General features: G+C 32.3%; 1 protein-coding gene across 1 annotated transcript; it reads left to right on the forward strand.

Annotated features, from left to right (window-relative positions):
• Positions 1–31: 31 nt before the first annotated feature.
• On the forward strand, positions 32–16,939 carry RpL18 (ribosomal protein L18). Its single transcript, XM_074142112.1, has 5 exons — positions 32–154; positions 243–329; positions 3,186–3,392; positions 4,490–4,613; positions 16,712–16,939. The coding sequence occupies exons 1-5, from the start codon at positions 152–154 to the stop codon at positions 16,855–16,857; spliced, it is 567 nt and encodes a 188-aa protein (XP_073998213.1). The 5' UTR covers positions 32–151; the 3' UTR covers positions 16,858–16,939.
• The last annotated feature ends 552 nt before the right edge of the window (positions 16,940–17,491 follow it).

Below are 17,491 nucleotides of genomic sequence, written 5' to 3' on the forward strand. Positions count from 1 at the left end.
CTAAATGTAAAATTAAAAACTAAACTTTTTTTGTTACATTTTGAAATTTCGCATTGAAATCATATGATATTTGATTACATATTTAGATGGTCGTGGTAACCTTTTCTTCAAGGGATCAAACTCGTGGCGTACCTTGGGGTAGTGAAGTAAAATGGTGAGTGAGACAATTTCAGTAATCCATTTACATCTCCCGACAACTGTGTATGTACTACTTTTTGTCAACTAAAAGATTTTGTTTTTAGGGTATTGATATCAATCATAAATATGACCGCAAAGTTAGGCGTACAAAACCGAAATCTCAGGATGTTTATCTTGCACTTCTTGTTAAGGTATATGTAATATTTAAGAATTGATAGTTAAGAACATTAGTATATATGAATTTCTTGGTCAGTTTATTGAATATGTATATAAATTAAATCAAATTATTTCAAGTGCAATATTACTGCTTAAATAAAAATTACTCAATCGATGTTAGACATAATGAAAGGTTAGGAACTTATAACTCAACACAACCGATGAAAATAGTTTTACTTTTTTTTTAAAAAAAAAAATTAAATTCAGTATTCTATTTTTACTTTTATTTAAACTTCATATCTTTGCTTCGCTGTGCTAAAATAGTTCTTTCTAATTGGTATTGTAGTCGATTAACTAAATAAATATAAAGAGTTGACAACTCTTTATAAATAGTGTTTCTTGTGCAAAGTCAGGATCAGTTTTTATAAGAAAAGGTGTGTATTTCTCACTGCCTTCTCAAAAGCATAAAGCTTAATAATTAGCATTAATTATATTGATGTAAAAACATGTCGAACATGTGTTTTTAATTTCACAATGCTGTTCTTATAGTGCTACATTAATTGTAATAGTAAGTCTAAATTGTATTTTAACATTTGCTTGCCTTGTAAATATACTTTCAGTTAATTTTAAGTAGCAATATTGCGACCTGAAAAATGAATGCAGCATGTATTCCCTCATATTCAAGCGTGTTTGTATTTTGAATCTTCTTAAAAACTGGCAAAATGCCGTTTCAAAATGTTAAATAGTTTTAGCGGAGGATAAATACTGAAACTTCGAGTTTGATGAAAATTCTTTGATTGGCATTGTCTGGGTAGGAAATATTTGTTTACTGCGATTTTGTTATTTTTATCACATTTCTTTAATTTTGGTATATGTACTGGCTCTATTAAAAAAATCTTCGCTTTTAATTTAAACTTTTTCGGAAAGTTGATTTTTAGGATTTCTATAAGGCAATGATTTCCCTTACTAATTGGTATTGTAGTCGATTAACTAAATAAATATAAAGAGTTGACAACTCTTTATAAATAGTGTTTCTTGTGCAAAGTCAGGATCAGTTTTTATAAGAAAAGGTGTGTATTTCTCACTGCCTTCTCAAAAGCATAAAGCTTAATAATTAGCATCAATTATATTGATGTAAAAACATGTCGAACATGTGTTTTTAATTTCACAATGCTGTTCTTATAGTGCTACATTAATTGTAATAGTAAGTCTAAATTGTATTTTAACATTTGCTTGCCTTGTAAATATACTTTCAGTTAATTTTAAGTAGCAATATTGCGACCTGAAAAATGAATGCAGCATGTATTCCCTCATATTCAAGCGTGTTTGTATTTTGAATCTTCTTAAAAACTGGCAAAATGCCGTTTCAAAATGTTAAATAGTTTTAGCGGAGGATAAATACTGAAACTTCGAGTTTGATGAAAATTCTTTGATTGGCATTGTCTGGGTAGGAAATATTTGTTTACTGCGATTTTGTTATTTTTATCACATTTCTTTAATTTTGGTATATGTACTGGCTCTATTAAAAAAATCTTCGCTTTTAATTTAAACTTTTTCGGAAAGTTGATTTTTAGGATTTCTATAAGGCAATGATTTCCCTTACTGTCATTTAAACATTTCAAAATGTTAGTGAAATTTACACAGATGCTTTAAAGAACAAGGATGACTAAGTTTTATTCTTTGTTTTCACCAATTAGAAAAGGAAAGTTGGTCATTATATTTTTATAAACATAGAACTATAGACCTCTAAATTTTATTATTTTAAATGAATTTGTTAATTGTGCAGTGAGCTTAAACTCGAACTAACATAATATAAAAAGATATGGTTTTCTTTTTACCAGTCAATCAGGAAAGAAAATGTAGATAATTTAGTTATATGACTCAGACAACGTTCAAGAATCACGAGTCAGAATTCGGTAGAAAGTGGTGTTTTCATGTTTGCTTCTGGTGTAAAATGACGTTTAGATACTTAGCGGCTTAGTTTTCTGCATTCACAGGAGGAATAGCGGCTATAATTTATTTCCCCATAAAGTAGGCGGTTCCTATGGAAATCTTAAGAAGTTATGGTATACCGTAGGGTTTAATTGGGACCCCCTGGAATTTATGTACTACATATTTAATAATTGGCATTAGTAATTATTATAGATAGCCTTTACATCATCCTTGCACCACTTAAAAAGCATGTTTAGGGATTACTGAGTGTACTCTGAAACAGGATCCTGAAACATAACGCTCTTTTCTACTTTCGACAAATATCGGGCAAATCGTTGATTGAAAAAGCCGTGATCGTTAGATAGAATTGGTCTCTGTATTGGTGGTAAACACTTTTAATTTGTTAGCCTCTTCTTACCCTAACTTTTCAGTTCGAAATGTGGTGAGAGAAGCTATTGTTAGGCCCCACAGACCGCGTTTTATCCGCTGGCTTTCTAGCTATTGAACCACACAACGAAGACCACGTTTCTTCTACTTCTAGGAAGCTAGCCACCGTAGTTAATTTTTCCTCAGTTTTTTTTTATGCAGCAGCAGCATTATTTAATTAATTAAAACTGATAAGACTTCCTTGCCTGGTGGGCATATTGGCAATTATTCTTAGGGTAATCTACTGTTCTTTCAACAGAGCTGTGTCTAGCCTTTTGCTGTCAGGTATCCTTCTATTCTGGGGAGGACGGATTGACCGCTAACCTAGCAGCTGCCTTTCGCGACATCTGATTTGGGCCCAGATAGCAGCCATCTGGCACTGTTATGTACTATGGGATTAAGCCTTATGGGATAAAAAAAAATGAAGTTTAATAATAAATCAGGTTGGAAAAAGGGTTAAGTGGTACTGGTTTGCCTCCAAGGCTGATATGTTTTTTACTGAGATGTATGTACTGTTTTCTTTTTTGTTTTAGTTATATAGATTTCTGGCACGAAGGACAAACGCCAAATTCAACAGAATAATACTTAGACGATTATTTATGTCAAAAATAAATAGACCACCTATATCATTAGCACGTGTCATCAGGTTCATGAAGAAACCTGGTCGTGAGAATAAGATTGCAGTTGTTGTTGGCACCGTAACCGATGATCGAAGGATATGGGATGTACCCAAGCTTGAAGTAAGTTTTAGAGTCAACGTTGAATCGTATACCTTATTTTTTAAATACATTTCTTAAAAATTTCAAGTTAAAATTTTTTTCATTTGCAAGAAATTTTTGAACTTAATGTGTTTCGAAAGTTATTGTTAATTTCAGTCTTTTATGTTTATTTATGCAAGCTTTCGCTCTAGGGACTTGGTCCCTAAAATTCATTCTTTTCTTTCGGATGAATCAGTCACCAAAAAGATGAATAGCACGCCATAATGACGACCGTTTTTTACAAGTTAAAATCCCATCTGCAAGGTAACAGAAAAGACTAAATTTTAGTCTGTTAATTGCTAGTCCAAACCTCTGTGAATAAATTCACATTCGATTTGTGTTAAATTTGGTGAACACTTACAAATTTGCAATAGATCCACAAAGGATATTTGATTATTAATTGACAAAACACGACTTCCTTTAGTATCATTTGATTTGAATCAAGTCCTTGATCGAAATCAATTCCGTCATGGGTTTTCATTTCACTTAAATTTCAAAGAATTCAATTTAAGCTGGAATAATGAATTTGTCGATTCAGTGGGTCCTTTAGAATTAGCAGTTAGTTTGTATCTCCAATGATAAACATGATTTTTTTTTTTTTTTTAATTCAAATAATTTAGCCTTCAATACTTCAAAATATTTTTAAAATCATGTATGACTGTTATTCAATTATGTAAACATTGACAATCAAATAATTCTCTTGAAGTTCACTTCCGTCACACCTCCATCAGTTTAAGGTTACATGTTTTGATATGATACTGCAGGGTAGGTAGTGTTTTTGTAAGGTTCTTTCAACATGGCTGCGACTCAATTTTATATTTATTTTTGTGAAACATCAAAACTATTTTAATTTCTAATATTTTCATTTAATTTATTCTATACATTTTAATTTTGGTGGAATCGCTTTTGGGAGATTTGGGTAAGAATATAAATGGACTCGACCCCAAACCTGATTTTTTCCAGAAAACGCACAAACAAGTTATCCCCTCCCACACACTTAGAAAGTTTCATATATAAATTCGTTTTTTACAAAACTAGATTTTCAAACCATTTATAATTACATGTATAATTGTTTGCAGATTTGCGCCTTACGTGTTACTGAAATGGCTCGTGCAAGGATTTTGAAAGCAGGAGGTACTATACTTACATTTGATGAATTGGCAAGAATTGCCCCAACTGGCAAAAACACTGTGCTAATGCAAGGTTAGCAAATTTTTCTATTTTAATAGGTGTCTAGGCTTAAACCAAAATATTATGAGAGTTTTGAAAATAAGCACTTTTCGACTAAATTATCTACTTGTAAGGAAAAAAATTAATTTATTATTTGCAAAGGAGAACCACCTCTGTTAGTTCGGTTATAGACACTCGCCAACATCAGACAAACCGACTACCTGAACTATTGGGAATGGCCGCTCAGTCCTTTTGGTAGATGCCCTATGGAAGGAAGGAAACGTGATGTTTATTTAGAAATCCTATTAAAATCTTAAAAGACCCACTGACAGTGAAACTAAACGTTCTTTGAAGTATGCTTCTTATTCCCATTTCAAAAATAAACCCTCGAATGTTTGCTGTAATAGTGGAAAAATATGGAAGCATCTTATAAATATTGCTTTCCAGATACAACCACATTTTCCGCTCACTTTAAAATTGGGAACATCTAATTCAATTAGTTCCTACATTGATTTGGTTAACCCGTGATTATTATATCTCAGTGATGAGTAGTACAATTGAGTTATATTGTGATTTATTTTTTGTTCGTTGCATGTATTACCTGAGAGATTCACTTTGCAGATGAAATTGATGGCCCTGCAAGTAGTTATAAGGGGTAAAATAAGCTTCTCTTTTACAGAGGAGAACGTAGCCATTTTAGGAGCCCTGTTGGAAGCAAAGGAACGTGATGTTTATTGGGAATTCTAAAAAAATTGTCTTTAAATATTTCAATTTTTTTGTTGATATTTAGGAGAGAGCTTCTTTGCTTCTTATTCTAGATTTTCGAATTGTCAGATTTAATTAAATTTATCTCAGTGTTATAATAATTATTGGTTATTATCTTATTTATTTGTTTTTATTTATTTATTTTATTAAATGCACCTTTGATTTGATGGGAACATTATTAAGACGCACGTGTGAAAGTATTTCACTTGTACCTGATCAGTTTTTCATTCAACCCAAATTGTTATCCCATTCTTTCGTGAATAATGAAAAAGAAATAGTAGTAATAACTCAATGATGACAAATATACCATCAGTTACTGTATTGTTTACAATCAAGTTTTTTGTTTGTATGACAACTTGTGATGCTATCAACATGAGGCATTTGTCTGAGAGATTCTTGAAGGGCTATAGTGGTATCAAAAGAAGTATTTTCAAGCAGCTCATATTATTATATTAGGGTGATACATGTTTAATTTATTAAGGTACATGAGTGATCGAATACTAACTTGCGTTCAGCGGTATCAAGTATTCATGTTTAATGTATTGATTTCTTTTTTAATCTCATCCCATATGATCTATTTAAGGTAGTGCCAAATACGTGTGCACAGCCGAAATTGTTATCCCGTTGTTTCATGAATAATGAAAACGAAATGATATTTTAATAACTCAATGATGACAAACATACCATCAGTTACTGTATTGTTTACAATCATGGTTTTGTTTGTACGACAACTTGTGATGCTATCAACATGAGGCATTTGTCTGAGAGGTCCTTGGGGGCTATAATGGTATCAGAAGAAATATTTCTAAGCAGCACATATTATTATATTTGGTTGATACATGTTTAATTTATTAAGCTATATGAGTGATCGAATACTAACTTACGTTCAGCGGTATCCACTATTTATATTTAATGTATTGATTTCGTTTCTAATCTCATCCCATATGATCTATTTCCTGGTAGTGCCAAATACGTGCGCACAGCCGAAATTGTTATCCCGTTGTTTCATGAATAATGAAGACGAAATAGTAATAACTCAGTGATGACAAATATACCAATAGTTACTGTATGGTTTACAATCAAGTTTTTTGTTTGTATGACAACTTGTGATGCTATCAACATGAGGCATTTGTCTGAGAGGTCCTTGGGGGCTATAATGGTATCAGAAGAAATATTTCTAAGCAGCACACATTATTATATTTGGTTGATACATTTTTAATTTATTAAGCTATATGAGTGATCGAATACTAACTTACGTTCAGTGGTATCCACTATTTATATTTAATGTATTGATTTCGTTTCTAATCTCATCCCATATGATCTATTTCCTGGTAGTGCCAAATACGTGTGCACAGCCGAAATTGTTATCCCGTTGTTTCATGAATAATGAAGACGAAATAGTAATAACTCAGTGATGACAAATATACCAATAGTTACTGTATGGTTTACAATCAAGTTTTTTGTTTGTATGACAACTTGTGATGCTATCAACATGAGGCATTTGTCTGAGAGGTCCTTGGGGGCTATAATGGTATCAGAAGAAATATTTCTAAGCAGCACATATTATTATATTTGGTTGATACATTTTTAATTTATTAAGCTATATGAGTGATCGAATACTAACTTACGTTCAGCGGTATCCACTATTTATATTTAATGTATTGATTTCGTTTCTAATCTCATCCCATATGATCTATTTCCTGGTAGTGCCAAATACGTGTGCACAGCCGAAATTGTTATCCCGTTGTTTCATGAATAATGAAGACGAAATAGTAATAACTCAGTGATGACAAATATACCAATAGTTACTGTATGGTTTACAATCAAGTTTTTTGTTTGTATGACAACTTGTGATGCTATCAACATGAGGCATTTGTCTGAGAGGTCCTTGGGGGCTATAATGGTATCAGAAGAAATATTTCTAAGCAGCACATATTATTATATTTGGTTGATACATTTTTAATTTATTAAGCTATATGAGTGATCGAATACTAACTTACGTTCAGCGGTATCCACTATTTATATTTAATGTATTGATTTCGTTTCTAATCTCATCCCATATGATCTATTTCTTGGTAGTGCCAAATACGTGTGCACAGCCGAAATTGTTATCCCGTTGTTTCATGAATAATGAAGACGAAATAGTAATAACTCAGTGATGACAAATATACCAATAGTTACTGTATGGTTTACAATCAAGTTTTTTGTTTGTATGACAACTTGTGATGCTATCAACATGAGGCATTTGTCTGAGAGGTCCTTGGGGGCTATAATGGTATCAGAAGAAATATTTCTAAGCAGCACATATTATTATATTTGGTTGATACATGTTTAATTTATTAAGCTACATGAGTGATCGAATACTAACTTACGTTCAGCGGTATCCACTATTTATATTTAATGTATTGATTTCGTTTCTAATCTCATCCCATATGATCTATTTCTTGGTAGTGCCAAATACGTGTGCACAGCCGAAATTGTTATCCCGTTGTTTCATGAATAATGAACTAACTTACGTTCAGCGGTATCCACTATTTATATTTAATGTATTGATTTCGTTTCTAATCTCATCCCATATGATCTATTTCTTGGTAGTGCCAAATACGTGTGCACAGCCGAAATTGTTATCCCGTTGTTTCATGAATAATGAAGACGAAATAGTAATAACTCAGTGATGACAAATATACCAATAGTTACTGTATGGTTTACAATCAAGTTTTTTGTTTGTATGACAACTTGTGATGCTATCAACATGAGGCATTTGTCTGAGAGGTCCTTGGGGGCTATAATGGTATCAGAAGAAATATTTCTAAGCAGCACATATTATTATATTTGGTTGATACATGTTTAATTTATTAAGCTACATGAGTGATCGAATACTAACTTACGTTCAGCGGTATCCACTATTTATATTTAATGTATTGATTTCGTTTCTAATCTCATCCCATATGATCTATTTCTTGGTAGTGCCAAATACGTGTGCACAGCCGAAATTGTTATCCCGTTGTTTCATGAATAATGAAGACGAAATAGTAATAACTCAGTGATGACAAATATACCAATAGTTACTGTATTGTTTACAATCAAGTTTTTTGTTTGTATGACAACTTGTGATGCTATCAACATGAGGCATTTGTCTGAGAGGTCCTTGGGGGCTATAGTGGTATCAAAAGAAGTATTTTCAAGCAGCTCTTATTATTATATTATAAAGGAGGGTTTGCCCTATTTTTTAAAGAAAATTTGGGAATTTTATTTTTTATAGAAAAAGAGAAAAAAAATGGTCAAAGATGGGTGTTTTTCAACGTTACGCTTTTTCGTGCAGTTTTTTACGATCAACCCTTATGCAACTGTCATACCAACCATTTTTAATTAGGTTGAGACATGTTTAATGCAATAAGCTATATGAGTGATCGAATACTAACTTGCGTTCAGCGGTATCAAATATTCATGTTTAATGTATTGCTTTCGTTTCTAATCTCATCCCATATGATCTATTTCTCGGTAGTGCCAAATACGTGTGCAAAGCCGAAATTGTTATCCCGTTGTTTCATGAATAATGAAGACGAAATAGTAATAACTCAGTGATGACAAATATACCAATAGTTACTGTATTGTTTACAATCAAGTTTTTTGTTTGTATGACAACTTGTGATGCTATCAACATGAGGCATTTGTCTGAGAGGTCCTTGGAGGCTATAATGGTATCAGAAGAAATATTTCTAAGCAGCACATATTATTATATTTGGTTGATACATGTTTAATTTATTAAGCTACATGAGTGATCGAATACTAACTTACGTTCAGCTGTATCCACTATTTATATTTAATGTATTGATTTCGTTTCTAATCTCATCCCATATGATCTATTTCCTGGTAGTGCCAAATACGTGTGCACAGCCGAAATTGTTATCCCGTTGTTTCATGAATAATGAACTAACTTACGTTCAGCGGTATCCACTATTTATATTTAATGTATTGATTTCGTTTCTAATCTCATCCCATATGATCTATTTCTTGGTAGTGCCAAATACGTGTGCACAGCCGAAATTGTTATCCCGTTGTTTCATGAATAATGAAGACGAAATAGTAATAACTCAGTGATGACAAATATACCAATAGTTACTGTATGGTTTACAATCAAGTTTTTTGTTTGTATGACAACTTGTGATGCTATCAACATGAGGCATTTGTCTGAGAGGTCCTTGGGGGCTATAATGGTATCAGAAGAAATATTTCTAAGCAGCACATATTATTATATTTGGTTGATACATGTTTAATTTATTAAGCTACATGAGTGATCGAATACTAACTTACGTTCAGCGGTATCCACTATTTATATTTAATGTATTGATTTCGTTTCTAATCTCATCCCATATGATCTATTTCTTGGTAGTGCCAAATACGTGTGCACAGCCGAAATTGTTATCCCGTTGTTTCATGAATAATGAAGACGAAATAGTAATAACTCAGTGATGACAAATATACCAATAGTTACTGTATTGTTTACAATCAAGTTTTTTGTTTGTATGACAACTTGTGATGCTATCAACATGAGGCATTTGTCTGAGAGGTCCTTGGGGGCTATAGTGGTATCAAAAGAAGTATTTTCAAGCAGCTCTTATTATTATATTATAAAGGAGGGTTTGCCCTATTTTTTAAAGAAAATTTGGGAATTTTATTTTTTATAGAAAAAGAGAAAAAAAATGGTCAAAGATGGGTGTTTTTCAACGTTACGCTTTTTCGTGCAGTTTTTTACGATCAACCCTTATGCAACTGTCATACCGAACAGTTTTAATTAGGTTGAGACATGTTTAATGCAATAAGCTATATGAGTGATCGAATACTAACTTGCGTTCAGCGGTATCAAATATTCATGTTTAATGTATTGATTTCGTTTCTAATCTCATCCCATATGATCTATTTCTCGGTAGTGCCAAATACGTGTGCAAAGCCGAAATTGTTATCCCGTTGTTTCATGAATAATGAAGACGAAATAGTAATAACTCAGTGATGACAAATATACCAATAGTTACTGTATTGTTTACAATCAAGTTTTTTGTTTGTATGACAACTTGTGATGCTATCAACATGAGGCATTTGTCTGAGAGGTCCTTGGAGGCTATAATGGTATCAGAAGAAATATTTCTAAGCAGCACATATTATTATATTTGGTTGATACATGTTTAATTTATTAAGCTACATGAGTGATCGAATACTAACTTACGTTCAGCTGTATCCACTATTTATATTTAATGTATTGATTTCGTTTCTAATCTCATCCCATATGATCTATTTCCTGGTAGTGCCAAATACGTGTGCACAGCCGAAATTGTTATCCCGTTGTTTCATGAATAATGAAAACGAAATGGTAGTAATAACTCAATGATGACAAATATACCATCAGTTACTGTATTGTTTGCAATCAAGTTTTTTGTTTGTATGACAACTTGTGATGCTATCAACATGAGGCATTTGTCTGAGAGGTCCTTGGGGGCTGTAGTGGTATCAAAAGAAGTATTTTCAAGCAGCTCTTATTATTATATTATAAAGGAGGGTTTGCCCTATTTTTTAAAGAAAATTTGGGAATTTTATTTTTTATAGAAAAAGAGAAAAAAAATGGTCAAAGATGGGTGTTTTTCAACGTTACGCTTTTTCGTGCAGTTTTTTACGATCAACCCTTATGCAACTGTCATACCGAACAGTTTTAATTAGGTTGAGACATGTTTAATGCAATAAGCTATATGAGTGATCGAATACTAACTTGCGTTCAGCGGTATCAAATATTCATGTTTAATGTATTGATTTCGTTTCTAATCTCATCCCATATGATCTATTTCTCGGTAGTGCCAAATACGTGTGCAAAGCCGAAATTGTTATCCCGTTGTTTCATGAATAATGAAGACGAAATAGTAATAACTCAGTGATGACAAATATACCAATAGTTACTGTATTGTTTACAATCAAGTTTTTTGTTTGTATGACAACTTGTGATGCTATCAACATGAGGCATTTGTCTGAGAGGTCCTTGGGGGCTATAATGGTATCAGAAGAAATATTTCTAAGCAGCACATATTATTATATTTGGTTGATACATGTTTAATTTATTAAGCTACATGAGTGATCGAATACTAACTTACGTTCAGCTGTATCCACTATTTATATTTAATGTATTGATTTCGTTTCTAATCTCATCCCATATGATCTATTTCCTGGTAGTGCCAAATACGTGTGCACAGCCGAAATTGTTATCCCGTTGTTTCATGAATAATGAAAACGAAATGGTAGTAATAACTCAATGATGACAAATATACCATCAGTTACTGTATTGTTTACAATCAAGTTTTTTGTTTGTATGACAACTTGTGATGCTATCAACATGAGGCATTTGTCTAAGAGGTCCTTGGGGGCTATAGTGGTATCAAAAGAAGTATTTTCAAGCAGCTCTTATTATTATATTATAAAGGAGGGTTTGCCCTATTTTTTAAAGAAAATTTGGGAATTTTATTTTTTATAGAAAAAGAGAAAAAAAATGGTCAAAGATGGGTGTTTTTCAACGTTACGCTTTTTCGTGCAGTTTTTTACGATCAACCCTTATGCAACTGTCATACCGAACAGTTTTAATTAGGTTGAGACATGTTTAATGCAATAAGCTATATGAGTGATCGAATACTAACTTGCGTTCAGCGGTATCAAATATTCATGTTTAATGTATTGATTTCGTTTCTAATCTCATCCCATATGATCTATTTCTCGGTAGTGCCAAATACGTGTGCAAAGCCGAAATTGTTATCCCGTTGTTTCATGAATAATGAAGACGAAATAGTAATAACTCAGTGATGACAAATATACCAATAGTTACTGTATTGTTTACAATCAAGTTTTTTGTTTGTATGACAACTTGTGATGCTATCAACATGAGGCATTTGTCTGAGAGATCCTTGTGGGGCTATAGTGCTATCAAAATACGTGTGCACTGCAGAAATTGTTATCACATTCTTTATGAATATAGTGAAAAAAAGAAATAAAATGCAAACGTATTTTCTGAGAAAGGTTTGAATGCAGCTGCTGGGCCTTAGATTTCATTTTTTAGAAGCAGGTCTTTTGCATAAATCTCCGTACTTCTCTTTAAATGAGCATGGGATACTCACAAGCATCGTGCGTAAGTCGTCCCTATCTGAGAAAATCCATCAGAAGTTCTTGATTCGATTCTGGGACTTACTATATATGCAATTGTCGCGCACTAGTTCTCAGTTAAATTCTCTTTTTCCATTTATGGTTTTGCTATGTTTTTCGCTTATACATTGGCAATTCTATGCCTTTTGTTTATTTTAAATCCATTTTCCCATTATTCCATTGTCGTTTGATGTTCAATGATCAAACAAAGTCTGCGCTGAGAAACTTTTCTACTGCTTGATGGGAATTGAGGAAGAGTCTTCTTTTGGTTTACAGCTGATATATCTAAGGTTTTTTTTTTTTTATCCGTCGTGAGGAGTATTAATAAACCAAGGGAATCTGGACCATTGCAAAAGCAGGGTAACTTTCATCAGACTGATTTGATCAGTGAATGCGTCAAGACATACGTCTGGGATGTAATAATGACTTTCGAAGGAGTGTAGTGTGCGTGATTTTTTAGTGAATTGGCGAGATGTAAGGCATTCTAAACGCTGAGGTATTAGGAGACAAGTGGTTCTATTTTATCAGTCAACAACCTATCTAATGGCCTGGCACCTCGACCTACTTCCATTTTTAAAAGGCAGCTCTTTCCAATTCCAAGCGTTCAACAACCCCCTGGTGTCCTCACGAACCTTTACGATCCTCAACAACTAGAACATCCGGCTATTTCTAATCACATGACTAATTCAATTCATCTAACTCAATTAACTTCTGTGAACCATTGATCTTGAAATAATATTTTTGATTCTGTTGAACTCGTGCTTGTGTGTAGTATTAACACTTCCATTTCTTTCCCTCTCTCTATTTTTCTTTTAAGAGGTCCTTAATATTTGTAAATTCCGTTTTGCGAATTCATTTACAATACTTAAAACTTGCGAAAGAGAAATAAAATGATAGTTGATTATTATAATAGGTTCTTACAAATAGTAATACTGTACATGAAATATAAATATCTCTGTGATGAGCACACTAAATAATTGAAAACTTATATGGTGATAGATATAAGCATGTATTAGCTACTGAGAGGTATTTATTCGGCTTTCTTACATGAATATCTAACCCTATATCACAAGATTTATTTGATGAAATTAAGAATCTATTAAATTAGTAATTTTATAAAATGTAATTGTGTAAACCTTATTTTGTGATGTAAATTGTTTTGTAGACGTTTGCAATTGTAATCCTCTAGTTTTGACCATGTTTTCCTCTCACCTAAAACTTTATCGTAATTTGAATCTTGTCTAATTACAAAGAACATGCATAATAAATGAAGTTGTACCTTAACATAACGGAGATAAATTAAAGAAAATTATTAATATGTATAATGCGAGTTATCTTATGACTGTAAAGAATTGAAAAAAATAATTTTCATGTTTTATTTATTTTATAGCTCTTTCTAATTCCAAGCATTCAAAAAGCCCCTGGTGTCCTAGAATGAAATTCAAGTTCATTTCTTTTGTATCATATTGTAAAATTTCATCGGTTACAAGAGTGTCTATTGAATCAAGTGTCTTGGTTGTTTCTCGTTTAGCATAGTTATTTTTGTAAATTTTTATAACTAAATTATGTCACCTCACTGACTGTGAAACTAAACTGTCATTGAAGAATACTTCTTATTCCAATTTCAAAAATAAACCCTCAATAGAAAGATTACAGTCATAGTGGAAAAATATGGGTGCATCTTATAAATACTGCTTTCCAGATACAGCCACATTTTCCGCTCACTTTAAAATTGGGAATATCTTATGCATTTAGTTCCTATATTGATTTGGTTAACCCGTGATTATTATATCTCAGTGATGAGTAGTACAATTGAGTTATATTGTGATTTATTTTTTGTTCGTTGCATGTATTACCTGAGAGATTCACTTTGCAGATGAAATTGATGGCCCTGCAAGTATTTATAAGGGGTAAAATAAGCTTCTCTTTTACAAAGGAGAACGTAGCCATTTTAGGTGCCCTGATGGAAACAACGGAACGTGATGTTTATTGGGAATACTAAAAAAATTGTCTGTTAACATTTAAAATCCATATTCCATCATGAATAATGAAAACGAAATGGTAGTAATAACTCAATAATGACAAATATACCATCAGTTACTGCATTGTTTACAATCAAGTTTTTGTTTGTATGACAATTTGTGATGCTATCAGCGTGAGGCATTTGTCTGAGAGATCCTTGGGGGCTACAGTGGTATCAATAGAAAATATTTTTAAGTCGCAGTTATTATTGGGAAGAAACATAATTAATTTTTAAACGTTTATGAGGGGTGAAATATTACCTTCACATTTAGCAGGATCAAAAATTCATATTTAATGTATTGATTTCGTTTCTAAACTCAACCCATATGATCTGTTTCCTGGTAGTGCCAAATACTTGTGCACAGCCGAAATTGTTATCCTATTCATTCATTAATAATGAAAACGAAATGGTAGTTATAATCAATGATGACAAATATACCATCAGTTACTGTATTGTTTACAACCAAGTTTTTTGTTTGTATGACAATTTATGATGCTATCAACATGAGGCATTTGTCTGAGAGATCACTTGGGGCTAAAATGGTATCAATAGAAAAAATGTTTTCAAGTCGCTTTTATTATTAGGTCGAAACATCTTATTCGAAATTATGATCTTATTCTTTCACGAATAATGACGAAATGGTAATAATAACTCAATGATGACAAATATACCATCAGTTACTGCATTGTTTACAATCAAGTTTTTTGTTTGTATGACAATTTATGATGCTATCAACATGAGGCATTTGTCTGAGAGATCACTTGGGGCTAAAATGGTATCAATAGAAAAAATGTTTTCAAGTCGCTTTTATTATTAGGTCGAAACATCTTATTCGAAATTATGATCTTATTCTTTCATGAATAATGACGAAATGGTAATAATAACTCAGTGATGCCAAATATACCATCAGTTACTGCATTGTTTACAATCAAGTTTTTTGTTTGTATGACAATTTATGATGCTATCAACATGAGGCATTTGTCTGAGAGGTCCTTGGGGGCGGGGCTATAATGGTATCAATAGAAAAAATATTTTCAAGTCGCTTTTATTATTAGGTCGAAAAATCTTATTCGAAATTATGATCTTATTCTTTCATGAATAATGACGAAATGGTAATAATAACTCAGTGATGACAAATATACCATCAGTTACTGCATTGTTTACAATCAAGTTTTTTGTTTGTATGACAATTTATGATGCTATCAACATGAGGCATTTGTCTGAGAGATCACTTGGGGCTAAAATGGTATCAATAGAAAAAATGTTTTCAAGTCGCTTTTATTATTAGGTCGAAACATCTTATTCGAAATTATGATCTTATTCTTTCATGAATAATGAAGACGAAATGGTAATAATAACTCAATGATGACAAATATACCATCAGTTACTGCATTGTTTACAATCAAGTTTTTTGTTTGTATGACAATTTATGATGCTATCAACATGAGGCATTTGTCTGAGAGGTCCTTGGGGGCGGGGCTATAATGGTATCAATAGAAAAAATATTTTCAAGTCGCTTTTATTATTACATTAGGTTGAGACACGTTAATTTTATATGCAACATAAGTGATCGAATTCAAACTTACATTCAGCAATTCGATGTTTCGTCTTCGTATCGTTTTTAAAATTATATTATCTATTTTCATGGTAGTACCAAATACGTTTGCGCACCGTTTTGATTATTTCTTTTCTCAATAATGGAAAAAAGGAGTGAAATAGAAATAACGATCTCGGTTATTGCATATTTTCCATCACTTATGAACTCGATGCATTTTCTGAGAGAACCATGATGATGTTACTGAGGATGCAATGGAACCTTCACCTGATATTATTCCCAAATTGTTATAAGGTTGGGGCAGTTTACTTTTGACGATTTTCTTGCGATCGCCATATCAGATGCTTCAAAAAACTCTTCACAAGTCATTTTTTTCAAATGCAGCTAAGCATTTTGGGCCAAATTGCAGTTGAACAGCTAGTGCTGTCCACAAAGAGCGTCTAAATAATTAATTGTAAAACGACACCTTAATTCAGAAATCATCTATGTTATCGCTGAAATGAGCACCTGATTGATATGTCTGGATGTTTTGAGTTTATTATATATTTTACTTCTTTTTTTTAAAATACTGTACTCTTACCAACAAGTTAAATTTATATTTTTGAATTTTTGCAGGACGCAGAAAAGCTCGCGAAGCTGTGAAACACTTCGGACCAGCTCCAGGTGCTCCCAGATCGCACACTAAACCCTATGTTCGATCTAAAGGCAGAAAATTTGAACGGGCTAGAGGCAGAAGGCGTTCTTGTGGTTATAAGAAATAATTTCCAACTTTTTAAAAACATTTTAAAATTTTTGCAATTATTGTACACTTAATAAAGAGTGATGATAATTTTATTTTTTCAATTTCTTTTATTTTGTAATGGTGGTCACAAACAACCATCGCTTCCTTAATTTCTTTTTCCCTTTAAAACCTATGTAATACAGATACACATACATACTGGGTGATCCATTTAAAACGCACCAATCGCTAATAACTTTTTAGGAAAGCGGAATTTTGAAAAAACTCACGAAGTAAACTATATGTTTTTTTTTTGGTCTAGTTTTCAAATGTTCCACCCCCGATGCTGTATCTTCATTTTTGGCGGAGTTACGGCCAAAAACCCAATTGGGGTTTCATAAGGACCACTGGTTTTGACAATGATTGTGAAAACTACATAAAAAATTGTGAAAAATACCCCTAATACTTGTCGAGATATTTAAGATCAAAGTAACCATTTTATCAACACGTGAACGGTTTTCAATATTAATTTTCCAGCAGAAAACACGTTTTGGGAGGTCCTCTGACTACAAGAATGTTATTTGTGACGCAAAGAACAAAAATAATAATAATTAAAGATTTTAAAACATGTAGTGCAATGTAATGGTTATGGGTGAGTCAGGATAAATTAGTTTTAT

The sequence above is a fragment of the Rhodnius prolixus genome, unplaced genomic scaffold, assembly GCF_049639745.1.
Source record: "Rhodnius prolixus isolate KJV_2025 unplaced genomic scaffold, Rpr scaffold_1, whole genome shotgun sequence".
NCBI lineage: Eukaryota > Metazoa > Arthropoda > Insecta > Hemiptera > Reduviidae > Rhodnius > Rhodnius prolixus.